General features: G+C 41.8%; 1 protein-coding gene and 1 long non-coding RNA gene across 3 annotated transcripts in view; one reads left to right on the forward strand and one right to left on the reverse strand.

Annotated features, from left to right (window-relative positions):
- The window catches only part of Arhgef38 (Rho guanine nucleotide exchange factor 38), a 95,206-nt gene extending 72,503 nt beyond the window's left edge, over positions 1-22,703 (reverse strand). For both annotated transcript variants that reach the window (XM_050165672.1, XM_050164895.1), the window contains exon 1: positions 22,405-22,703. In XM_050165672.1, the coding sequence (XP_050021629.1) occupies positions 22,405-22,600 (196 nt within the window). In that variant the 5' untranslated portion in view covers positions 22,601-22,703. The remainder of the gene's footprint in view (positions 1-22,404) is intronic.
- LOC126489599 (uncharacterized) lies at positions 6,385-14,353 on the forward strand. Its single transcript, XR_007589021.1, has 4 exons — positions 6,385-6,890; positions 6,976-7,111; positions 9,473-11,824; positions 13,682-14,353. It is a non-coding gene; the product is annotated as an uncharacterized lncRNA (long non-coding RNA).
- Positions 22,704-27,800: the final 5,097 nt, after the last annotated feature.

Raw genomic sequence — 27,800 nt, forward strand, 5'->3', positions numbered from 1 at the left:
CAGCGAGTTTTACATAGAAATGTATTTGTAGCACAGCATCACCAGCAGCTACCATCACAGTCAGCAGGCAGTTATAAAATCAACATGCAGCCGAGACCAAAAGAACATTTAAATTCTTATAACCAAAAAATACATATCCCTGACTGTTAAAGGGGTGATTGCCACGACTCTCTCTGCCTTCCTTCACCTCTGTTACCTGCAGACATTCTTCTTGCAACTCTTGTGATGGATTTGAACTATTTTATTAATCAGATTTAATTGTTAAACTTTTGTGAGCGTTCCCAGTCAGAAATGAATGACAGCTGCCAGAGAGCTATACAGAAGAGGGAAATCAGTGAGCGGCTTATGTAGAAGTTCCTTGGGATCCTCAAAACAACACAAATGTTAAACTTCCTTGTAGGCAGGGCAGCCACAGAGATCCGAGATCTTAAAGAAATAGAGGTGACGAACATCCCCTAGGCAAGGAAGCCATGAGATTCTTTATTCTATAGTGTTCAGACTGCTTCTGGTTCTCGTTTAAATCACTGGTGTTGGAACACGTGAAAACATAAACATGGTCTGTCCTGTGTTTCATTTCCTGTGTAGTACTCAGCACCTGGCATGAAATAGCCACATGTTAGTTTTGGCTAGTGGGGTTTTTCCCCCAAATAGAAGATAACACAAGCGTTTTGTATGCCTAATAAATAGTCTAGGTTAAGCTACAACATTCTTCTTGTTATTTGACTTCTCCTTTTACAGATCATCAATTTGTGATAGGTTTTATTGGGACATCATCCATCCTATATCCCGACACACATGGTTCAGCTTTTCACCACCCAAGGTAAATAGTTGTCCCATTGTTTTATGATTGACAACCAGTCAAGAAAAATACTTATTCCTAATGTGGACAGATCAGATGGGAGAGAAGGAAGACACTTAAATAAGAAAGGCTGTGTGAGGACCGAGCTGGGCTTTAGAATCCTGAGAACTTGCTGGGGTAGGACTTGCACAAGGAAGGCCCTGTTTCTTTATGGATACAAAGGATATGAAAAGATGTCCAACGGTAAGTGAGGCTGTGGGTGGGGAACAGAAAGCTTCCTTCACTGGTATTCAGGTTTACACAGAACTAGCAATGTGCTGCTGCTGCTATTAGTGCTGCTACTGCTATTTGGGGGTGGATTAAGAAGTGATTTTTTTCAAACTATTTGCAATAATAACTATTATCAAAGATAAGTACATAGACTTCCGAGCCAGGAAATGTGGGCTCAAACTTTGCCTCTACCACGTATTAGAGCTACAGCAAACTCTTTAACAATTTATATGTAAAATTCCTCATCTATAAGTTAGGGTAATGATAGCAAACATTAGAAAGCAGGTTTGGGAATGAAAAAGAATAGATGTTTATTAAACATTTGCAAAGTATAACATATTACAGAACTTGTCAGGTAAATGGTTGTTACAGTTAGTTGTATTCTCTTTTCTAGCTGTAATCTGGTCTTCACTGAATTGATAGCTGTTTCATAGTTTAGTGTATGACCTATATAAACTGTTTTCATGCATGGACGGACATATGATTATAGTAGTTCATTTATTTTCAACGCTACTGGGCTCACACGCATCTTCTGCAACCACATTTTGCACTTTAAAAGTGAACTTTATTTTTAAACAATTTTCTTTAAAAATAGTTTTAACTTATATTTATTGCTATTGTGTGTGTGTGTGTGTGTGTGTGTGTGTGAGAGAGAGAGAGAGAGAGAGAGAGAGAGAGAGAGAGAGAGAGAGAGAGCCAAAGTCTAACTAGAAGAAAATACTTACATCTAGGACACATTCTAAATCAAAACCAGCAAGAGGAAACACACTCGGGAGCACAAGCAGAAACGAAACCATCAAAAATGCTTCAAAAAAAAAGCACATTACTCTCACTATCCCTCCCCAGCCTTTGCTCTGAGTGAAGGCAGAAAAGAAGTTTCCTCTGATAAAACTCTGACTTCTGTGAGTTTTGGATTTGAATTTATTGAATGTTTAACAATTAATTCTTAAACCCTAAAACTGTCCTTGGAACTGGGACATGTCTACTTCAAAATATCAAGTAACAAGTCTCATTTCTCACGTCTCTTCATGCTAGTGGGGGAGGAACACACGCAGCTGCAATATCCTGTTTAAGATCCTCCAAGGTGACGAGTGATGGAGAAATGAAGCAAGGAGCACGGCTAGCAAGAGCTCGGGCGGCATAATGGTTTTAAATGAGAGACCAAGAAAGGTTTAAGATTGAGCAAGAATCTGAAGGACTGGAAACACAGGTAAGTGGAGAAACCGGTGAGTGGAAAGCTGGGGCCCAAGGGCGTAAGCTTCATTTAGGTTGAGGAAGGTCAGTGGCCAGGAAAGGAGATAAAACTGCAGGAAAGGATAGCGTGGGGGAGACGGAGCTGGCTTGTACACATCTTCAAACTATAACACAAAGGCATTAATGCATTTCAAATGTTTTGAAGTGAAGCATATACTTTAAAACACTGTGGCGGACGACTTGAATATGTGACATTTCAAAACCCTTAGAGACAAAATGGAATGAGGGGGAACAGTTCAAAGGAAGAGATGAAAGAGACAGACAGGAGCAAGTGTATGGCAGTCACCCCAATCTGGAGAAATCAATAGCCAGCAACCGAGTGCTTAGAAGTCCATATGCTGTCCACACCTCTTGTGGGAACCAAGCACATGGGAAAAGTAGGAGTGAACTTATTTTGCCAATGCCGTGTAAACAGCAGTTGGAAGACAGGCAATGTGTCTGATGAGAATGGTCACTGCATAACATTAAAGTGTTCTGTTCATTGGGAAGACAGAAAAAAATCTAAGCTCCATGGGAACATCAAAATACGACATGACATCAAAAGACGAGAAGCAAAACACTGGAACATTGTGTGCAGGAATAGACAAACCACCCCAGCCATGATCTGTAGCATTGAAAACACAGCATAATACCGGATGAGCCTGCCAGGGAAAAAAAATATTTCCAGCAGGCACTCAGAGATACAGGTTCTTCTAAAGGCCTGACATAACCTTTCTTAAAATATGCCAAATAAGTGACTGAAAGGGATGGAGACATAGCCATTCATGAAATATCAGAATAAAACGGGAGTTCTTGCACTTCAAAACTAATTGGAGCCATGCCAGAATGATAGACATATAAATAATAAAATAGATTATAAAGATAGAAATACACCATCTCCTTTGTGGTTACTGACTTTCCGTCTACATGGAAGGCAAGATCATTCAAGAGTAGAGAATTATTTTTCAGGAAATGGTGCTAGAAAAAGCAGAAATGACATCAAACCTTTACTTGATAGTATTTATATAAAATTTTAGTCTTTAGTCCTCTAAGTTGAACCTCTAGCTGTAAAACTCTGAGAAGAAAATACAGTGTAAAGTTTTCGTGATACATTTGGCAGTGATTACTTGGATATTGACACCAAAGAGTAAAACTACAACATCTAGAAAACTTAAGTAACTGAACTTCAGGAAAAGTTTTAAAATTTGTGCAAAAATAACATCAGTGCACTAAAAATATTACCCATAAGTTGGGAGACAAAGCTTAAAAATTAACACCTAGACCATGTGAAGAACTTCTGAAATTGAACAACAAAAATAAAAAAAAATAATCATCCAAAATGGGTAAAGCACTTGAACAAACATTTCTCTAAACATACACAGCCAGTGTGTGTCTGAAAAAACTCCCAATATTATTAATCAAGAAGGGAATGCAAATCAAACACAGTAAGACACCACTCAATGGGGTCCTGGATTGCTGATAAAGACAAACCACAAGAAATTCCTGCCATGATGTGGAGAATCTAGAACTCTTCCACACAACTGGTGGGAACGCAAAAATGATCCCAACACTGTGAACAATGTGATGATTCCTCCAGCAATCAACAATGGGTTACCATGTAGAGCAGCAATTCCACTTGTGAGTGTGTTTCTACATTAACGGGAAGCACGATGTGCAAGAGGTCTGTGTACACGTGTTTATAGCAGCACTGGCCACGTCAGTGGTGAGCAATGGATAATGGATAAGCAGACTGTAGCAAACACATTACACAGAACATTATTAAGCCTTCAGATAGAAGGAAATGCTGCCATTCAGTACAACATGCATGACTATTGGGAACGCTGTGTGGAGAGAAACAAACCAGGCAGAAAAGGTTGACTGTGTATGATGTCACCTAATTGAGGTTCTCAAAGCAGTGAAAGAACCCAAAGACAGCTGGTGTGGTGGCACCACTTAGGAGGCAGAGGAGGAATTTTGAGGGCACCCCCAGCTATCCAGTGAGACTCTGTCTCACAAAACCAAACTGAAATCACAGAGCTAGAAAGAGAATAGTTGGCAGAATCAGTGAAACATGCTCTTTGCACTTTTAAAAAAGTATTTTTATCTTTCGTGTAAGTGTGTGTTGGTACATCTGCAGATGCCTGTGGATGACAGAAGATGGCACTGGGTCCCCTGGAGCTCTACCTATGGTTCTGTGCTAAGGCTATGAGCACTGGAAACCAAAGTCAGGTCCTCTGGAGAAGCAGCAAGAACTCTTTAACCCCTGAGTCATCCTGTCACTCTACCCAGAGGGTTACACTTTCACAAGGTGAAAATGGTTTGGACCTGGGTGGTGGTGACATTATAATATTTTGGATATATTTAACATCATTGGACTATATATTTAAAATGGTTATAATGTTAATCTTTATAGATATTGCCAGGATTTTTTTTAATTGAGAGAAATACCACATAATGAGATCATAAAACAGAAGGAGAACAGAGGCATCCAAGGCTTTCTGGATATATTAAAATTTCCTCACAATTAAACATTTATTATAATAATTGAAAAGGAAGAAGTTTCAATGTCAGAAACTGTTTCAAAATGCAAAACGATGCTGGGTTGAGTTTGGAGCACAGCAATTTAAACAGAATAGACGGTATCTTTAAAAATAACGTCTTAAAGGATTTCTAAACACCACTCGGAGAGCGTGGCTTATAAAAGTGGAGACATGAGGTATAAATAGGGTAAGCCTTATAACCGAACGCAGCTTTTTCCAGAAGGCACCCTCGTGAAGAACGACCTTCATAGTTAATTACCTTCTTGCATCTCAGCTGTTCCACGGTAACTCATGTGCCGCGCACTTGACTGACAGCCTTGAGCCTGGCTGCCTTCTATCATGCACTGTGTGTGCTGCGTCAAATTCCCTGGCAAAACTGTTATTTCAAGGTAATGTGTATAATAAAGCCGTTCTCTTGGTGTCCAGCAGCATGACTTGTGACTGTACTGTCAGAATGAGAGCCACCTTGATTGATACTCACCAGCCAACTCAGAGACACGCTTCCTGGGCAAGAGGGCCATTTTGTTCTCACAAAATGTTAAGATGAGTGTGGCTTCTTGGTGAGATTCAACACAAAGCATCAATAAGTTGCTAAAGGAGGATAATTTGGGCCCGAGAGTGATGGTAATTTTAATACTCCCTACAGTTTCTCTCCCTCCCAGTGTTACAGGTCTTTATCCCATCTCTTTCATCACAGCAATGTGTGGATAATATTAAAGGCACTTTGCTGTTTTGAAGTGTGCAGTTTGGCAGCAGCAAATGCATCCCATTGTGTGCAATCATTCCTGCTGCATGTGTCCAGAGTATGTCCATCTTCCCAAGGTGAAACTCACAATTCCTCTTTCTCTCTTTTCTGCCATACTGCCTTTTGTCTCTACATGTTGAACTGCTCTGGGTACGCCAATTTAGCGGAATTATAGAGTATTCGTTTTTTTGGTACCTGACTTATTTCACTGAGCATAATGTCCTGAAGGCTCAACTATGCCGTAGTGTTTATTAAAAGCCTTACTTTTTAAGTTTTAGTAATATTTCATTGCATAAACACACTATATTTTATTTACGAATTGCTTTTATTATATTAAGTCATTGTATATTATTATTCCCTTATAATTTCCATAATATACTGAGCATGCCTGTAATGCGCACAATTTTCAAGTATTTGTTAAGAACCAATATTCATTATCTATAATCTTCCTTACAACCTAAAAGTGGAATAATATGCTAATTTTAGTGATGAAGAAGCAGCATATGAATATAGTAGAATTTCTCCAATGATTCACAGATGACACTGAAGAGCTGGGGTTCTAACCAGATGCGCTGGGCTCTGCAGCTGGAGCTCTCTCGCTTGAACCCCCATCTGGCAATGCTGCTATCATGGTATTCTGTGCATATGCACTTGGATCTTGCTAGACAGGGGTATGTACAGGTCAGTGCTGGCGGTGCCACTCACTGCTAGTGACACCAGCCAAACCATGTGGTGCCACTAAATTGTTTCATCTCTAGAAGAGAACTAAGAAAAGCTGGCAATGGCAATAATAACAAGATGTCATTTTTAAGTACCAGCTCTGCCGCACAGGATGGACGTGCTTGCTCCTTACCTTCTAACAGACGGGAGTGGAAACACATGGAGGTTAAATCACTTGTCAAGCATCTTACTGCTCTCAGTGGTGGGGCCAGGTTTGAACCTCCAGTTTTTCATCTGGCTTTAAAACCTTCATTTTAGCCACTACTCACTGCCTGGGACTTGTGGAAGGTGAGAGGAAGTACAGCAGTCACATTGCCCATGTCTGACACACAGATGGCCCTCCATAAAGAGCTGCTTGTTCTTCATCTTACCAAGAATTACCTGCCATTGGTTCTGAATGACCCCTAGAGCCCTTCTGCCTACCTCCACCTGGGAAATAACCCAAGGACAGGGGCACAGATGGTACATCTATAAGGACATTTCCCTGTCAGCTGGGAAAAGCAGAATTATCAAGGACTACTACAAAGCCAGTTCCATGGCAGGCCTAATGTGCATGCCATCATTCAGATGGAATCCAAATGAGGTGGGAATTTGCCTTGACTTGCCATTTGCTATAGTATAATAATGACTGACTTCTTAAAGCCCAATTATCTCCCATTTATTTCAAGGCCCAGTCACGGTGCTAAGAAGTCTCTGAGGTTTCATTGAGAATGTCCTGCTTCTCAAGAAAGCTTAACAGTAAGAGGAGGAAGAAGGCTACCCCTGCTGGGGTACAATTGACCATTCCTCTGGGACATCTAGGTGGTAATTCATTTCGATTAATTAATACTCTTGCTGGTATTAATTGTTAGTGGTTGCTAACAAACCATCATGGATTTTAATGTTCATAATTGTGTTACTTGTCTCTTAGTAAAGGAGAACTGTAAGTGAAACTCTGCATTCTGACCTTGAGGTTTTGTTCAATGCCTTACGTAATAACAGCTGCTCTTAGCCTTTGGCCCCTGATCCCAGAGATGGCAGGTACATGCATGCCTCTCACAGTTATTTATCAGACAACTTCTCCAGTCACTTGATTGCAGAACAGAAGCGTAACATATCAAAAGTATCTAGCCTCAAATTAATTTATAATTTTATCATAACCACAAATGTATTCGGAGCTAAATGAAATCAGTAAGTATCAGAATTTGAAGTTAATAATTTTACAAATTACTTACTTGGAGAGTTAAAGAAATTTTGCATCTCATTCAATATCAATTTAAAACTATCTATTAGATTTGAGTAGGTTCTGTTATAAATGTAGTAATGAATAATGCAACAGCCCTTGCTGTCAGGAGGCTGGGTAACTAGAGGTAATGATGGGTTATTAAAGTCACTGGGTAAGTCAGCATTTTCCCTCCGCTCCCTAAAACATATGGGGATGTCTATGCGCTTCCCTTAATAGTCAATTTTTTGCATTTCCCAAAAATTAGTTGCGTTACAGCAGCAAACCTGACTGCATGGCTGCATTTTTATTGTAATTACATTAGCTTAACGAAACACACATAAATTGGTAAAATATGCGAGCGATAGAACATGCGTGTTTCGATAAAAACTGATTTAATGCTTTGAAACAATTTTACGAAGTCAAGTTGCCAAGCTGTTACTGCTATATTAGAGTTTGGATGAGACAAATGAAAAGGATTAAGAAGAAAACAATTCTAGAGTGAGCCTGCAAACCAATCACTTGGCAATTTAGAAACATCAGTCATATTGGGGAGAAAGACAGCGTACAGATTAATAATTATCATTCGCTATGGCCTGGGCTAAAAAGCCTAGCGCAGCCTCGAAGCCAGGCTCTTGAGAGGTAACTAGGAGAGAAGAGAAGACATTATCTAAAGGAGCAGGATATATAGAGCTTGACTAAAAATCAAGAGGAAAACACCTTCACGTGAGGGAAGTATCGTTGTTAGGGGCACGGGAAGACACTACGTTTACAGAGACTGTTACGGTACAGATCGTAAAGGCATCCTTAAAAAAAACTCAGACTTTTAAATACTGCAAGTGCTACCTAGTGTTTGGTTTCTGTGACACAATACCCAAGGAAAACAACTTAAAGTGGAAATATTTATCACGACTTTGTGTCTATCTCAGTTCATAATTAGATGACTGAAAACCTCTCTGGGCCTGTAGATGAAGCACAATGGCAGAAAAACATAGTATGGCAGGGAAGCTCATCCTAGGACAGCCAGGAAGCAGAGAGAGGGACTAGAAAAAGCCAAGGACCAAGATGCCCCGTGACCCACCTACCAGCCACCAGGCTCACCTCACCTCCTATTAATAATAGCATCAGATCATGCATCAATCAATGGATTGATTCCTCAGGGAAGTCAGAGCATCCAGGATCCAGTAGCTTCTTAGTGACTGGTTCTACTAGCTGGGGACCTCGTCTTTAACATTATACCTTTTGGAGAGGCACTTTATACCCAAACCATGACAATAGGAAATTGTTGGGAAAAGCAGTGATGCAATTAAGTTTTTTTTTTTTTTGTTTGTTTGTTTTTTTTTNTTTTTTTTTTTTTTTTTTTTGGTAAGGTCACTTTGGTCTGTGTAAGACCATATTTGGGAGGAGAGGTTTCCAATCAATCCTTAAGGCAAGGATGCAAAAGCAGACATTTAACTGCACAGCTAAATAGTCCACTTAGTCTATTTCCATGGCGATGATAAGAAGTGAACAAATCAAGGGAAACTTGGAAAGAAATGAGCATGGCCTATCAATCAATGCAGGCTAACAGAGGGGTGAAGCCTAAGCTTAGATTTCTGAGTTGGTTAACGAGGTAGTGTGTCCATAAAACCAAATAAGGAAAAATAGAAAAATAATGAGGAGGAGACAAAATGATAGTTGTACCTAATTCTATGCTTTACTTAGAGAACAAAACTAATTTCTAGAAAAATCTAAGTCTAGGCTAGAGAGACGGCTCAGTGGTTAAGGGTATTTGCTGTTGTAATAAAGGGTTCCCAGTATATATATCAGCTACTTCACAACTATCTGCAACTCCAGTTCTAGGGACTCCAGTGCTATCTTCTGGCCACCATAGACACCAGAAACACGCGTGGTGTACATATATATATATGCAGACACTCACTTATACATATAAAACAAAAATAAATGCTTTTTTTTTTTTTTAGAAAGAAAGCAAAGTAAGTCACGTAAGCAACAAAGGCAGAAATGGAGGTCAGACCATCGTCTTCTCCATCGGCATCATCAGCATCACCAGCATCAACATCAGCATCATCAACATCACCAGCATCACCAGCATCACCAGCATCAACATCAGCATCGGTCTAATTCTCGATGTCCGTACAGAGCAAACTTCCACTCTAGAGTTTTACTCTCACTGAATCCTTGCCACCTCCCCAGATATGATTATAAATGCTCTTTAACCCAGGTCTTATTTCAAACCTTTCCCCATGCTTGCCACACCCCACAAAATACAAAAGCAAAAATAAACAAAAAAGCCCTCGGCAGGATGCTATTGAACCCTATGGACATAATTTTCACACGGTAAAACTCTTTTATCAGCTAATGGAAATCTGACCCACAGGAAGATGAATGGGGTGAGCCTTCTGTGAAATAGGGTGAAAATAATGGCGTGTCAGGCGGGGTTTGGAGGGAAGCCAGGAAGGTATTCAGAGAAAATATGGAGGAGATGAACCTCCCCTGCTCCAAATTTGAAAGCTCAACTACTGGGGGAGGAAAATTCTTTACCCTCACTCACAAGCCTTCTGATTTTATTTCCTCTGACTGCTAATTGCTGCAGAAGGTAGCAATGTGGCTTTCTAAAAGGAATTCAGCAACACTTACAGGCTTGAAAAATACCGAAGTCGTATTGTTTGAATTTAGAGGCCCTAACAGTGAGCAGCATAACACAGCCAGGATAATTAGGAGCTAAACATGGGTGGGCACTTTCTAGAAATTTCTTTATTTCACGGCCTTAGTGAGAGAAAGATGAATGAAAAGGGAGGCTCTAAGTTCTGAACAGAGTGAGAATGCGGGTAGGTAAATCTTGCCATGCTCAGTTTTTCCCATTGTCTGTGTCTTATTGTTGAGGGCATAGAGTTTTGACTGGGTGGGGCACTGATTTTTTTATGCATATACTCATTTATTTGACAAATATTTATTGAGTACCCATAGTGCCTGTGAGTGGCTCATAGCTTGACAATTCTACATGTCCTCTTAGGAAACATCTGTGAACAATTACTGTTTTTGTTGTCATACCAGAGTGGTGTGAAGAAGAGCTTCTAGCAGCTAGTCCACAGAAGATGAGGATGCTGTTTATGTCCCACAGTGCACGGAGCCTCACAGGACAACTGAGAACATTCTGTCCCCAAATGTGAGCTGCGGCACTGCTGAGAACTTGGTTCTGATTGTAGCAACAGCAGTGAAACACTGCCAAGCTTCCGTCTTTAGAAACATCTTTTAGTTAGGAACAAGGAATAGCGAGACAATTACTGGTCAGAAATACAGCATGCCAGATAGTGAGAGATGGAACGCTGTGACGGAATGTGATCAGGAACTGGTCGCTGTCGCAGCTGCCACTGGAGAGAGAGGTCACCGGAGGGCCACTTAGGAGCAGAGTTTCGAGTAGAAACTTCCAGAGAAGCAAGTCAGGGTTTCCGTAACAGTCACAGGATTGATCTTTTCCTTCCTTCCTTCCTTCCTTCCTTCCTTCCTTCCTTCCTTCCTTCCTTCCTTCCTTCCTTCCTTCCTTCCTTCTTTCCTTCCTTCCTTCCTTCTTTCCTTCCTTCCTTTTTTCCTTCCTTCCTTCCTTCCTTCCTTCCTTCCTTCCTTCCTTTCTTCCTTCCTTCCTTCCTTCCTTCCTTCCTTCCTTCCTTCCTTCCTTCCTTTTTCCTTTTCTTTCTTCCTTTCTCTCTTCCCTTCCCTCCTTCCTCCGCTTTTGCCTATAATGCCTGAATAAATTCACTGCAAAAATAATTTGAATAAACTGTGAGAAAATCATTTGAGGATCATTGTTTATTCCCTCTTTTTTTTTAACTTCTAATTTTTGTTAAAATTGTTTTTGGCTGCTTCATACATGTGCACAGAGCATTCTGGTTATTCTCAACCCCTTCCTCTCGTGTCTCTTTCCCACCTCTGATTACTCTCAATTCCACACAAGGCCTACTTTTGCATTCACGTCCTTTGGTTTCACTTTGTGAGCCACTGAGTTTAACCAGGACCATCTGTCTTACAGTGTGTTTGGAACTGCCCCAGTGGAGCCTGCTGGGCTCACCTGAGCTACACAACTGAAGACAATGACTGCTCCTCCCCGAGAACCAGGAGTAAAGTTCAGCTCAGGGAGGCAGGGCTCTGTGAGTGCCTCCCCAGCCCACGTCTGACTGATGACCCACCCTTTCCTGTCCTGGCCCAGTGCAGGCAACCACAGCTGCTGTGTTTTCGTGGTTGCAATGGCTGTCATGCCAAAGAATCAGCATTTCCCAGCCCTGCTCTTTCTCACTGTCAAAGCATCGGACATAGAGGTACGTCCTTTTCCACTCTTTCCGTCCCCTCTCTCTCCTCCCTGTTCTTTGTGTTGTCCTGGGGACTGAACTCAGGGCTACACGTATGTTAGACAAACATTTTATCACTGAGCTGCGTCCCTAGCCTTTCATTATCTATTTAATTATCATTGTAATAGACTTCAGAGAAATAAAAACCAGAATTTGTTTTCCTTTCAACTAACTGAAATTGATTTTTTTTAAAGTTCTATTTAATCACTTATTGTAGATTCTAAGCATCATCTACAAACAATGGTCCACACATTAGTATATGTGTGTATAGTGCACATAAACATAATTGTGTACATACTGTGAGTTATATTCCCTATCATGATCTAATATGAGGTCCTTGGCTAGCATACAGATTTTAATACAATCTAAAAATACAGAAAAGTCAAACTACAGTTTGAATATCTTAAAATAAAATTTTAGCTTTTTACTTTAAACAATTTAGAACATATAGCAAAAATGGAAGGACTTGAAATTTTGTGATTAGTTTTTCCTCATTCAAAAATTGTATTAATACAATTTTAATGCAAATGTATGTAGTGATGTGTAAGTTATATTTTGCATACTAAAAGGCAAATGTGGATACAGCTCAGAGTAGAGCATTAGCCAAGTATGCATTAGCCTAGATTTGGTCCCCAGACCAGAAAAAGTAAAATGTGTAAAAGTTATTTCTTGTAACTGTAATGTGGTAAAACTGTATTTTTCTCAGAGAATATCGATTTTTCTCCAAATATTCCTTCATCAAAAAGAATCTAAATTTATCTTCTTATTTGACATGTATATAAAGAAATATTTAAAAATCAAAAGGTTAAAGCATAATGTCAACTTATTCTTTTAAAAATATTTAGTTTTGAATGGTTTATTTTTAAATTCTTTTCTCTGAGCTGAGGACTGAGCCTAGGGCCTGGCACGTGCCCCTCTTTGGGGCTAATTAACAAAAACGACATGGACTCTTTGGATAGAAGCATCATGAGCAGACATCCTGGCTGTCTTCCAGCAAGCATTCTTATTGAGCTGTGTTCTGGGGTTAGTGCTGACCAGCAGCTAAGACCAGCTCCATTAGTTCATGTTAGGTTTTTAAAGTAGGCTATTCCAGTTATTCTGGGAAGTACTGACTTTACTCCCTGTGCGCACAGATCTTCCTTATTTACATGTATGTAAAAACGTTTTCTTGCAAGTGTAAAATGATACAGTCCTCGAAAATACATGCTCATGGTTTTCTTAAAGGTGGTAGTGAATGTCCTTGTAAATCAGGGGGTCTAAGGGCTTTGGGACATTTTCCAAAACATTGTCAAGATTGGTCAATCCCTTAAGAAAAAAACAGAAAACAGGCATGGTTACAGAAGACTACAGCTAGAACAAAGAAGAAGGCAGTTTGTCTGTTTACACACACACACACACACACACACACACACACACACACACACACACACACACACACAGTGACCTTGGAACACAGGGCACTCAGAAGAACTGATTTCACCACTTACTAGTGTGACCAGGTTAGTGACAAACACCAATGTTCAGCTGGTGTCTGGGTACCTTCCATTTTCAACAGTCAGTGTGTATTTATCCTTTGTTTCAATCATAGAACACGTTTAATCACTCTGAGTGACCCACCTCTGAAAATCCTAAAAGGCTTCTTATTTCACTGTTTTGTTCTGCACGCACCCCACCTACATTTTAGAGGTGCAATTAAACTTTTTCTTATCACAGCTTCTGTATTGCTTTTCGTGTGCCTCTGATGTCATAGAGACAAAGGTTATGACAGCAGTAAATTGTATTTTCTTCTTCAATCTGTTGATTTCTGTTATCTTTCCTCTGCTACAGAAAAACAAAATAACGTAGTTGCAAAAGTTGGCTACCATTAAAGACTGGGAAAATTCGAATTATAGAAATACACCAGCCATATGAATCAATACAGCTGCTGTTAACCGTGAAAGACTTTTAAATCATTAAATGGACAACAACTCAGGGGGTGCGCACCAAATATCAGGCATCCCTTAAATACTGAAGTAGGCCTAAGCTTCTGCTCCCAAAAGGAATTATATCTAAATAGGAAAAAGAGAAGGGGTTGGCATACTTATGTGAATTCAGAGATGAAGACCACTGAAGGAGCAGAACACACCCCTCCACATGTGATTTCCTATATGGATTATTCTGCGCTGAAGGTGTCTGGAAAGGGCAGCTGCAGGAAGGACTCTGTTTTATTTTCTCTAAAAGTAAAGCACAGATTTCCACGCGGAGAGGGGCTGCCTGGGTCAGGAAGAGTAGAGCTCCTGTCACTGGAGGCAGACAGCTGGCATCCTGATGAATCTGCACAACATCCTTTCTTGAAAAACCTACAGCATTCCTCAATTTCTTGCCGGTGGCTGAGCCTCCAATCCTGCTTTTCTACAGTACAGAACTCCAGGTTCATCTGTGTCTTTGGGATTGTTGCTTTTCTCTCTAAGGCACTTTGAGTCAAAGCAAACAGATTTCAAATAAAATTTGTCACTTTTCTCCCAGTTAATCTGCCTTTTATCAACCCATTTCCCCATCCCCATCCACAGACTCTAAGAGGGTAGAGGAATGGTATTTCCTTCCCATGTCACTGTAGGCAGGGACCTCAGGGGAAGGACTGTGGAGGGTGCAGAGACCTCAGTGAGGAGAATCCAGACCTCCAGGGATTTAAGGAAAGAAACTTTCAGCTTGAGCAAAGGCCTCATTCCCAGCCAGGAAGCAGGTGCGTGTTTAACTCTACGTTTCTGATTGCTGATCATAGAAAATTGCTGGCACTTGTGTGGGAGGAGACACCTTCTAATTCTTCAAGGGACTCGCTGTTTTTCCCTGAGTAAAATCAGGGCTGCACTGAAGGTAAACAATGCCTTCAATCAGCCATTTCACAACCAACACAGAAGCAGAAATCCGTGACAGAGCTCTCTCTCTCTCTCTCTCTCTCTCTCTCTCTCTCTCTCTCTCTCTCTCTCTCTCTCTCTCTCTCTCTCTCTCTCCTGACATTAAAGACCTGACATCAAGAAGCATTCAGGGAAAACAATTTCTTACTCAGACATCTAGACCGGCAGCGGGATGGTATGGCCTTTCAGCCTCTTCAATTCACAGCTCCCTGAGATAGCCAGAGAGAGTTCCAGGCATTCTTTGCCGTGGCCTCAGTGCAACTTTCCCAGAACTGCTCTTCTCTGATTCACTAATCAAGGGAGAAATTGCTCCAGATACCCTCATACAAAGGCTTTTTAATCCTGCTGCATTCACGTTTACAGCTCAGGATTGAGGCTGACTTTGTAGAACTCTGTTTACAGTCTCACTCACCCGTACACAGAACTGCTAATTTTTGAATGACAGCTCCATAGTTTTGTTTGTTTGCTTGCTTGCTTTATTTTGTTTTGTTTCGTGAGACAGGACCTCTCTGTGCAGCCCTGGATGTCCTAGACAGTGATGCAGAACAGCTTGGTGTTGAACTCATAGAGATCTGCCTGCTTCTGCCTCCCGAGGGCTGGGATTAAAGATGTGCCGCCATAGCCTGCTAACTGCATACTTTCATTTGTAACGGTGGTGTCTTCTCCACCTCTGCTACAAACTAGGGCTTTCAGCCTCTCAGATGTATGATGCATTTTATGGAGAGGAAAATAAAGGATAACGGGCATAAAAAGTAAGAAGAGAGTTAAGGTGTTCAACGAAGCAGGAAATGGAGACCGTTAAGCTCCAGCTACCAGAGGGAAGACTTGCTTGGCCTAATTTCGCAATTTTAGTCCCTGAAAAACAGCAGCAATAAGAATTATTTTTAAAAACAGCAACACCGCCTAGGCCACGTTGTGAAAGAAAGAATGCGTGTTTCCAAGCAAAAGCCGGCCAGTCAAGCTGTGTCACAAGAGTAGAAGAATGTCACCACATTTTACACATTTTACAAGGCATGCAGTAAACCCCAACTTGCTTTAACTTGGTATCAGTAACATGTCTGGCAAGTTGCTTAACTGACTGTATTCTGTTTTCCAATATTGTATGCACCTATGTTCAACCCCAAGTTTTACCATCTACATTTCAACTACAAAGCCAGAAGTGCGAAGATTTGGGATTATGTGCTGGTGTGTAGAAGTCCTCTGCTGCCAACACCCTGGTGGATAATGGCGTTCACTTTTTCCCTATTCCCTCCATTTCATTTTCTGCTTGCTTTGCAGGATCCTGCATAGAGGGAAGATCACATGCTGGAGGTATGTCACAGCCCCAGTTCATGCCTGCCCTTCTCCAGCTACCCGGGGCAAGGGTACAAATGCTTCTGGCATGCCATGCCTACATATCTAAAAGTTATAAACAGAGCTGGCCAACTAAAAAGTGATGTAGCTTTTTTCCTTTCTTTCTTTCTTTCTTTCTTTCTTTCTTTCTTTCTTTCTTTCTTTCTTTCTTTCTTTCTTTGACAAAGCTACCTTCATAGCAATCTGAAAGCTAAGTTCAAGCTTAGATTTCTCAGATCGGTAAGAGTGTTGTGCCAGAATTCCGCTCAGTGCAGGGGCACACGCACTCCTACCTAGCCTTAAGGCCTGTAAACTTCATCTTTCCCTGTGAGGCCTCCAATCTACCAAGGGCATCCTAGGCATGGTACAAACACTCCAGTTTGATCCGTTCAAGAATTTTCCCCATAATCAGTTACCTCTCGGGACTAACTGAAACACAGCGAAAGTCCACCCATAGGAAAATGGGATAGGGACAGGCCAAAGCAAGCCTACAGCCAACACTGAAGGCTGTGCATCAGAAAATTCCAAGGTTCCAGATGCAGTCTCCATGGGAGAATAAGGCAGCCTAACAGGCAGAAACCTTGATTCCAAGGACTCTCCACTCACTCGGTCAGGAGAGGGCAGCCAGCGACTTTCACCTGAGTTTCAGCGAGTTTCACCTGAGACCGTACGTGTTCAGTGTTACTATGACAATCCCACTTTCCCCCCGAAAACCAACCCTTACAAAAGAACTGATGTTAATATGATGGTGCCAGCTTGGAAACAAAATTATATAAACAGACTTTTTTTTTTAAATCTTCTATACTAGCAGAGGTAAAGATTGTCGTGGAAAATTTGTTTACATGGTGAAGATGCACCTTCTGATTGGTTTAACAAAGAGCTAAATGACCAACAGCTCGGCAGGAAGAGAATAGGAGGGACTCCTGGGCAGAGAGAGCAGAAGTCAGCAGGATGAATCTAGGCAAGTGGGAGGCGCCAGTGTGATGCAAAGCAAGTCAGACATTGGAACAGAGGAAAGGTAACTGAGCCATTTGATAGAACGTAGAGTAAGAAAAATAGGTTAATTAAGTTATAAGAGCTAATTGGAAAAAGCCTAAGCTAAGGCCATACTTTCATAATTAATAAGTCTATGTGTCATTGTTTACCGGCTGTGGGCCCCCATGGAAAACTACAAAAGATGAACATTAATCGAGTTACTGGTGTTTTTCCCAGTCCTGTCCCTATTTTTAGATACATTTATTTTCATATCTGGCATCCCCTCCCCCCAGCATCTCTCTTCTTTCCTTTCATTCTCTCTTACCACCTGATTCCACATTTCACGCACTGGTTTTCTGCTTTTTATGGATAAGAAAACCACACAACTAGAAATAATACCTTCCATCTTTAGGAAAGTTACTGAAAAGCCAGCCCTGACCAACACAGGAGGAGTGGTTTTGCCCACCTCACTGGGGTTGTGTTGGAGTCACTGCTTTCTTGTGGCTCACGATTTCAAAGTAATTTTCTAACACCTGCATGACACCTTGACTCTCTAGTGAAAAAGGAGGCACTGGAACACACTTCCATTTGGTTGCTCCACATGAATGAGACAGAAACTACTGGAAGCAGTTAGACTTTCTTTTCAGGGCTTGTTCTCCAAACAATCACACACCTCTTTTGGCAGGTGTCAGGTTCCTAGTTCTGAGGCGTTGTCTTTAACAAATGGTGTCTGGAGGCAGCAGAAGGATCTGACAGGAACAGGGATGGCTTAGGCTTAGAAGCACATAGGTAGTTTAGCCTTTCCTTTCAGGGCCTCCTCCAAAGTCTTTCCTTGCAAGTAGTTTCCAGTCACTCCAGATTATTCTTTAGAAACACCATACATTGAGTGGACTCATAATTTGGCTAAGTTCAACTTTTCAGTTGAGTCATGTGTCCTCGTATTTTGCAGTCTGTCTGAAGTGTGTGCCTAAGGGAAATTTTTTTTTTTTTTTTTTTTTTTTTTTTAGCATCAGAGTACCAAAACCTTAGGATTTTATAGGAAAACCTACTAGTTCCTTCTCAGTGGTAAGAGAACTTTCTTTTCTGAGGAAAGAATGAAATATAATAAAAGAAGGAAGGAATAAAATGCCATCGGCCCTGCTAAGAGTCTAAGTTTTGACTCCTGTTATCAGAGATAATGGCATTTTTTTTCTATTTACTCCCATTTTGAGAGACTGCTTCACTAGCAAAAATAGTTACCAACCAAAAATACTACCCAGAGGGTGAAAACACTGTTGGTCAGTTCTAGCTTTTCTAAGCATGCATTATAGACTGTGTGGCATAAGGGACAAGCTTTTGTTCCTCGCCATTCTGTTGGCTGTGAAATCCAAGGTCAAGTTCCTAGCAGACCTGATTTCTGATGGGGTCCTGCTTTCTGTCTATACCAATGGCAGCAAAGAGAAAAGAAAGGGTCTTGAGTGTCTTTCGAAGACATCAGTTCCTTTCATTAGGGTTCTTGTCCAGGATATGATTACTTCCCAAAGGTCTCTTTTCTAAATACCAAATTTTGGACTAAGTATTACTGCAAAAGTTTGGATTTATGTGTAAAAACATATGGTCTGAGGGGCAGAAACTGCATCAGTAACATCCACGGTTACGGTTTCAGACAAGACCGCAGAACCTCAGTCACTAACATTTTAATAAAAAGCTTAAGCGGCACAGAAATATCTCGAGTGCACACACATGTCAGTGTATTCTTTATATAGATAGCTACATATGCAGATGTATAGAACCAAGACATGCTTAATTCAAATAAGGTTAATACAGGTAATCATATACGAAATCCTACATTTTTACAGCTCAACCTTTAAGCTCCCCCTGATGTTTCCTCTACTAAGGCCCTCAGTAGGATGGGAATAAGGAAGCTAGCTAATCTGACAGGTGGGATGGATGACTGTAAGAAATGGGAGAAGGGTGAGCAGAGTATAGTCACTGCGCTCTACGATGCAGAGTGAGACATGAGATAGACCACCACTAAAATGTAGTCATTGTGTGTGCAGTTCTGTACATTCACGTGTTTTGTTTGAACGAACAATCATGTTGATTGCTGGAGGTATGAACCCTCCCTTATGAAGGCGCACGCCGACGCCTAAGCTTTATTCAGGCTGTGGTGTCTGCTCACGTCCTTTGCCTGCATGGGTCCGAGCATTCAAATCATTTGTTCTGTTGAAGAGTTACTGAATAGGTCAATACTATCGAGTAGTTATTTGTGCTGGGCCTGACTCTATATGCAGAAATGGGACAATTAACAAAGCAAGTCCCTTTCATGGAGTATGGGTAGGGGGAGAGATTGGAGGGGAAAGGAGAGTCGATATAAGCAATAAGGAAGAACAGTGGGTTTCAGATGAAGTACAGTGAAGTTAAAGTGCCCCTGCTTCCCATCTGTACTTTCTCCCTAGCTCCAGCTTATCACGTCTTAGAGACCTAATAACTTCCTCCACCCACTGGTTGTTCGGAACCTTTGATCCAGCCCCTACTTCCACCAAGCTGCCGTTTTGCGTCTGTTTGTTTGCCTTTCTTATCTTTCTCATGCCGACTATAAGGCTTTGAGGAATAAAATATGTCCTTTCTTTAAATGACATTATCCTTGTGCTTTGGCTCAACATTAAGACAAGACACGACATATAACATATATGACCAACCAATTCACTGAATAGTCTGGTGTAGGAGCAAAGAAACCCAGTGCTGGGTTTAGGATCCAATTATCCCTACACAGCCAAAAGTGTATCAGGAGTAATGGCTGGGAAGACGACCTTCTACAAGGTCGTTAGAATATCACCTTTAGAGATGTTTTCTGTGGCCCTGATCCTGTAGTTTTTATGAAAAGCTTCATTTAAAAAATTATTATTGCAACTTAAAATTTAATCACATTGTAAAAATTAAAAACAACAACAATAACAGCAAGACTGCCTCGTGTGAATTAAAAGGTAAGCTCACAGACACTGGAGAAAGATCCGTTTTTTCAGGACCAAAGAGCAGGCTTTGGCAGAGAACTGGAACAGAGAATTACTCAAATAACAACACACCACTCTGAACAACTGCCTGAATGAATTGAGGTCTGTACAAGTACTGGAAATTCCAGTCTTCGAAAGCATCCTGACCTCAAAATCGTTTTGGACCATCTTTCTAGGGCTCTATCCAGCCCAAGGTGCCTTTTTTAAATTCCTCCTGGGGACTTCCAGTTCCAGCAAAGATGGAGGCCAAACTTTTGCCATTTCAATAAGGGAGAGATGTAGGAGTCACCTGACCACAGTCCACTGTGGGCATTGAACAAACCAGACAAAAAAACCCACAGAGCTGCCTGCCTCGAACATAGCGGAGGAAACGCCTCCCACCGCTGCTGAAGCATCTGCTGTAAATGAATCCTGAATGTCTCCTTAGGCATTAGAATTTAGGTTTCACTGGATTGCGGCTAAACATGTTTCTTCTCAGAAGTCCAGCTAAATTACAGCTCTAATGTGACCTGTACACTCCCTGGTGATCCCCCCCCCACACACACACATTCACATACACAAGTACTTCTAGGAACTTGGGTGAACTCTGAGTCTTCTTTCCATTTCCAAAGACAACATCCAGCAGAACAGACAAAACTCACAAACCAAACGAAGTGTGTAAGCAGCCTGCGGACTTTGACAGAGTGACTAACAAACGCCCACTGGGTTTTGTGGCCGTTGGCCTATTTTGTTGAATACAGTTAGGAAGAGAAGAGCAAAACTTAATAAGTTCCAAAATGATTCCTAACTTATTTCTTTGATGGACAGTCTGAGGCAGAAAGATGCTGGATTAGTAAAAGTGATGGAAGAGGACAATGTGGGGGACTTCTGAATGCCTGCATGGCCTATCTTTATCAAGGGGCAAAAAGAAGTTAGAAAACATAAGACAGAAACGTTTGGATAAATATCCTGCTTGGCCTTTAGTATGGTACCCAATGTTCTTGAAATTGAAAATAACTATTGTTCTTATTTACAGAGCATATAATAGCTGTCAGCCAAGGTACTAGAGGTTTGCGTAATTGTCTAATTCAATCTTCAGCACTATATGGCAGATATCATTAATCTCACGTTCAAAAATAAGAAAGCTGGAGCTCAGAAATTTTAAGACGTTTTTCTTCAAAATCTTGTATGTAGTAAATTGAAAAGTCATAATTGCAAAACCAAGTGTGTGTGACTAAAATTTGCATTCTTCCCAACATTGCCTGGAAGGATCAAATACTATTCCTCATTAAACACAGCTTCTTTAAGGATAGAGACTGACGCTGCAATTTAGTGTTGAGCCATGCAGAATTTTCAAAAAGCATGATGCCTCAGTTAGAGTTTTTAAACATTTAATTTAAATGCATTTGAGTTGATTAATTTGCATAACCAAGTCTAGGCTTGTTTCCGAGGAAAGCGCTCCGCTAACAAGTGTGTCCCATTGGTCCTTTAGTTTTGAAGTCTAAAATGACAAGTCGCAGTGGGCTGGGGGGGTGGGGGGGTTCATTCCCGCTTTGTGCACAGAACAGGAGAGACAGGATCTGGAGGCTCACGTGGCAGGTGCAGCCGCGGAGACAAATCCCTGCCTGCTGTCACACCAAATGAAGTCTTACGGACCTTTAGAGGGGAGTCGAGAGGAGAGAGGACTCCAGGGCCAGATAGGGAAGACGTGTTATAATAATGATGCCAAATTATCTTACCACCATCACAGAAGTAAAGTGGTTATTTCCTACGTGGTCACTCAGCGTTAAGTGTGCGGAACAGCTCTGCTCTGCTCGGAGGCTATTCAGTCCACTCTGAGGGCATGCTCGTTAAAGTGATTTTCAGGAATTCTTTCAGAGCATCCCACTGACTATAACACTACTTAGTTTTCACAGACATGATTATAGTTGCACATCCCTGTTTAAGGTAACTTCAGTCATGGCTTAGTACAGTTTCCTTGCTAGAGCTCACGGTGTGACATCTTAGAGCCACCTACCGGGATAAACTGCCTCTTGGAGGTTTTAAAATCACGCGTGTACCAGTCCTTCCCCCTTTTTATGTTGGATGGGGGAAGGAGGAGGAACAAGGAAGGTAGAGGGAAAAAAATATTACTCTCACCAGAGAAAATTGAACGGCATTAAGAAAAATTCAGCGGGGGCTCTTTAACCATTGATTCTCATCATAGAAATTGTCTCTATGTCTCATGAGTCCCTTTTTCAATTTCATTGTCTTGTTTTGTAAGAAGGGAAAGTTGGATCTGATTTTCTACTCTGCCTCAAGTGATCCTGCAAATGGGAAGGGGCCAACCTAGACCTGGAGGAAAGCCACCTGCCGCAGCTTCCTTTCCTTTGGTTACCTTGCAGTTTCTGGTTGTATTCGGTCCTGTCAGACTGGCTCCTCCTCAAGGTGCCAGAGTGGTCTCCAGGAACACTGCTGTCCACCACAGTATCTGTCTTCCTTCTCTCCAGCATGTATAGCCTGGGTCTCAAGAAGGTCAGGTTCTTTCTCTTGCTTCCCATGGTTTCCTTCCCAGCGGCTTCCCTGGGCTCCATCTGAGGCTGTGAGACAAACTTTTGAGGTTTGCAGGCAATGGCTGGTTGCTTAAGCGCCTCAGGGTGAACCTCGGCATGAACTGACCCCCTTCTAACGACACAGCCTCACTGCAGGGTTACCAGTCTGTGAGTTCTACCTGGAGTCCCCGAGCTCCACCCCTATGAGGTCATTCTTTTTTTTTTTTTTTTATACCTACCATCCAACAGGGGAAGTTGCCACCTGTTACCCGAGAGACCTGCGCGCGCTGAGTTAGGCAAAGCAGGTACTCTACTGTCACATGCTACTGAAGCAAACAAAAATCTCATTGTGTGGGGCGAGGGCTGGGGGTGGGGAAAAGGAAAGCGAGAGAGGTGGGGCAGGGAGGAGGGCAGGGAAGGACATTAGCAGAACCCACAGCCTGTGGCTTGAATGCGTGCCCATGGGTGTGTGCAGGTGCACTCTGAGAACTGTGTTGTGACCGGCTACTGGGAGCCCTGGGCCGCTTTCCTCCTGTCTTCCCACCTGTGGCTCTGAAGTCGACCTGCCGCAATGACAGTTTGCATTTGCGCGACAAAGGAGACAAGGTTATTTTTTATTTGGAGTATGTGCCCTCAAGTGCTGGCATCCAGCGATTATCTGCTACAATCCGACTGGCTAAACCCTGATCAGATCTCCTAAGAAGGAAAGATTGACATTTTAGAGTGATTACCCACACCCCCAAAAAGGGTCAAGAACTGGAGAAGAATGAAATCCGCCACCCCCGCCCCCAGCCCAGAATCTTCTCTGTCGTTTTTTCTCCATATGCCGCCTTTGCATAAAGGGGAGCATCCTTTCCTGGTCCCAGCCTTGCCCTCCTATGTTTTGGTCCTTAGGAAAATAATAGATGGGTTCAAGGTTAATTTCTTCAGGATCTGTCTCGTGTAACTTCACCAGTGAAGTGCCAGGAAAGGGCAGTGTCCTTTGAAAAGACGGGAGGAGAAGACAGGTTTGAAAACGAGGAAGCATGAAGAAGAAGAAACAGAACAAAGCGGCACAGGCCTTTCATTGTTTGAAGTTGTTTTTCCTCGTATTTGTTGAGATCTCCCAAGGGAGAGGTGGCAGAAGCTCTGGGAATGTGCTGACTGTATTGTGCACAGCCTTGTTAAGGAAAAGAGAGACCCTAAGGAGACAGCTAGCTTCTCTCCTGTAAAGGGACCACCGGCTTCCACCTGCCCAGTGTGAATCTTGCTCCACTCCATCTCGACATGATTGCAAATGAGGAGAAAGACAAAAACCATCTTCCCAACTCGGGATATGTAGGCTGAATGTAATTTGCATAATTACCTCAAAAGATAAATGATAAAACCTCACTATAGTGACATCCATATATAGATTGGCATACTGAATGGCTTTTATTTAAGATAATTGAGACTTGGTTTTTTTTTTTAACAAGCTCTCCTAAGTATATTGAATAAATATCTTTAAAGTGACTTTTAAAGCTGTAAAATGAAGTTTATTATTTATTAAAATATTTCACTTGTTCACCTAGTGACTTTCAGAGCTCTACTCTTCAGTATAACGTTATAATTGAAAAATTATGCCATTAAAAACTGCAAGAATTTTGGAGAATAAGAGGTCTAGAGACTAAACACTTAGAAATCCTGTCAGTGGTCCATAAAAGAACAGAAAATGAGTAAAAATGGATAAAACATTTTATGTTTTTGCATGATAAATTTTTTCATATGCTTGCTTTATTTTTTCATTTTTGTGAGTGTGTGATATGCATATGTGTGTGCATGCATGTTTGCATTTGTGTGTGTGCACTTGTGTACATGTGCGTGAAGAACAAGTTGGTTTGTTGTCAGAAATCACTCTGACTCACTTCACCCCCCTCACAGAGGCAAACCTCTTAGTCAAACCCAGGGCAGGCCTCTGTGGCTAGTTCTGCTAGCCAGTCATGCCTTGCTGGCATTTGCAGAAGTCCTGGGGATCAGAACTCTGCTCCCTTTGCTTGGGCAGCAAGTTCTTTGCCCATTGAGTCACCTCCAGGTCCCACATTGCTTCAGGGTTTGTTTGTTTGTTTGCTTGCTTGCTTAGATAATCTCACTATGTAGCCTTGCTGGGCCTGGCACTCACTATATGGAGGACAGGGGCCTTGAACACATAGATCTGCCTGCCTCTCCCTCTTGAGTGCTGGAATTAAAGGCACATGTCACCATAGCTGGCATAGCTTTGGTTTTTGATACAAGATCTTTGCTTTTTTATATAGGCTGACCTAGAACTCACAATGCTGTATTTGTTCTCTTCCTGTCTCACCTTCCTGGATCCTGGGATTTAGGGTGGGCCACTGTGCCACCCAGGTTAAACATCTAAGAAAGGTGTGATCTCTGCAGTAGATGTAGCCCTTCATCTCGGGAAAGTTCTGCCCTTTGCTTGTGGCTGGGCATTTCAGAAAGACTGCTGTATGTGAATTTGAAAATGGCAGAAGCATTCGAAATCACAGACATCGATGATAGATGTGGCCCATGACACGGTCAGGGATGAGGTTGCTGGCAATGTTTAAAGGGTATACAGCTGACTTTTGTGGGTTCCTAAGTCATTGTTTTATCTCGATAGGATTTTTTTTTTTGCATTAACCTAAGTGTTTCAAATGGACCCTAACCACTCACACGGGCAAATCTAGATATGATTTTATTTTTGCATTAACCTAAATGTTTCAAGTGGACCCATCCACACACACAGGCCAATGTGGAATATGTTCAAACAGTTCCTTAATCTGCCAATATTTCTAGAACAAATGTCTGTTTCTAAAACAAACATTAGCATTAGTAATCTGGTAGATTTATTGATTTTACTTTTAATGATGGACACACACATATTATAGGTTCTGTAGATTCTGTGGCAAAGGTATGCTTCATTTATTCGTGATGTTTTATCTTAAATTTTAAAAATTATATTTCATTAATTGCCTTTGTGTTGGCTTGCACGTGGAGGCCAGAAGACAGTTTGAGGGATTCAGTTCTCTCCTTCCTCTCTGTGGGACCAAGGGATGAAGTCAGGCCTTAGGGACCGGTGGCAGGCACCTTCCCCTACCGAACCATCTCCCCGGCCCCTTAAACATTTTCTAATTAAGCATAGAAACAGTCAAAGCTGCTGCTGTCATCTAAATCTGAGATGCTCTTTAGACCACATAGTGAGTTAGGGCAAGCCAAGTGAATGGATGCTGAGGGTTCTGACTAAGCCATGGAAGACCCCTCCAGGGATAGATGCATAACACGATGCTATTACCAGGGGGTGGTGGGAAATAGGAACTGGGCCCTGGTGGGAGGAAGCAGCCACTGCAGCATGCACTGAGAGAACTGTCTTTTCTCCCCCACTCTTCTCTTTCTCTGATTGTTGACTTCCTCTCCATCGCTTCCTTTCCCCAAGACACTCCGCCTGGCACAGGTCCAGGAATATTGTAGCAAGCCAGCCTGGACTGACACCCCTGTGAGGCAAGATAAAATAAACAACCCCTCCCGTAGGCCAGCTTTTCTCAGGACTGTGTCACGGTGTCACAAACCTACTAACCGTAGTTTATGCCGTCAGCGACTGGGGCGGACATTGCCAGTGGTTTACTGCTTTTATCCTCACACCCACTCCCCGTTGCCACTCTTAGAAGAACCAGAACCATCCTTTTATTCAAGGTAGCACGCGGACCAGGCTAGACCAATCAATCGTAATTTCTTTCTTTCTTTCTTTTTCCAAAAAGTGATCATGCCGCTCTGGTCTTAGAGCCTGAGTTAATTAACCCAGAGCATCTCAGGGTTAATCCAGAATAAAGGGCAAGGTATTGATTTTAAAGACGCTGTTCCACAACCTAACAAAAGGAGCATGCGCAGCTGGCTCCAATTTCTTCCTCCGGACTCAATTGTGTGTGTGCGCACTCACAGCCACCCTGTATCTGAGAGCCCAAGATTGGTGAATTCTTGTACTGTTATACTATTGAACCAGCACTCGTAGCCACTTGCCTTAGACTTTGCTATTCCGGTGAAATATAGACTTATTTTTCAGACCACTGTTGGGGTGCTTGTGAGCATATTTGAAGTGTTTTTAGCAGATAGCACACAAGCAAAGTGTATTTAGAATCTCCAGCCTACAACATGCTTTAGATTCTCCAGAAATGAAAATGACTGGGTCAGAAAAAACTTTGAATGGGCTTTTTATTGGCTCATCAACCAGGCGAGAGCAAGGTCTCCCTCCAATCTATCTACATACAGAGGTATTTCAATACAAGGAGTTTATATCACTTAGATAAAATGATAACTCTGAGATGACTAATTGTAATTTCATTTACTACAGGATGGATCCAGGCTCACTGTTAGAAGCAGCACTGGGGAGTAGACCCAAGACAGTCTCCATCCTTGGCTTCAGAATCTGTTGTTCTCCTGGTTGCTACGGGTCCCAAATCCTTCATCTGAAAAAATGGAAAAATGAGTTAGTCATTAGTACTATTTACCAAGCAGCTTTGGTTCTTCCCTGAGGCACATGGGAGTATTGCACTGCCCAGTCTCCTTTGAATTTATCATTGCAAAAGTATCTCATTTTTGGTTAACAACAACAACAACAACAACAACAACAACAACAAACTGATTGAAAGAGATGTGTCTCACACCTGGGTAAATGTTAAAAGTATTCTGCTTTGCTATGGGTTATTTTCTGTCGTCTATAATGGTTTCTCCCTCTCTGTTGACTCTAGAACATAGGTAACTCGGGAAGAAAGCCCTAAGTAATGTATTTGAGCACGAAATAATTCCGGTTGCCCGCTCTGCTAAAATTTAGGGTTTGTGCTGCTGTTTTGAGATGGACTCTCACTACTTATCTCAAGTTGGACTGCAACTCTTTATGTAGCCCATACAGACCTTGAACTTGTGATTCTCCTGCCTCAGTTTCCCACATGCTTAGATTAGAGATATGCACCACCACAGCTTCAGGGCCTTTAACAAAAATTCGAATCACTGTAGCATAACCCAGATTATACTTAGGCTTGCAGAGTATTGGTCAAATGATACTTAATTTTTTTTTTTTTTAGGTCAAGCGCTATGGGAGTTCAGGATTCTAGCCCAAGGTACAATTAGGTGGCACATCCCAATTCTACAATGAAAATAGCATCTCTTGGGTACTGTTATAAATAATTGGGAAGAGGAGGGGAAAGGGAAGGAACTTTATTACAGAAAGCAAGGCAAGACGTGCTTGGGCTGG

Source organism: Alexandromys fortis, unplaced genomic scaffold (assembly GCF_014885135.2).
Source record: "Alexandromys fortis isolate MF-2015 unplaced genomic scaffold, M_Fortis_MF-2015_v1.1 scaffold_19, whole genome shotgun sequence".
Lineage (NCBI taxonomy): Eukaryota > Metazoa > Chordata > Mammalia > Rodentia > Cricetidae > Alexandromys > Alexandromys fortis.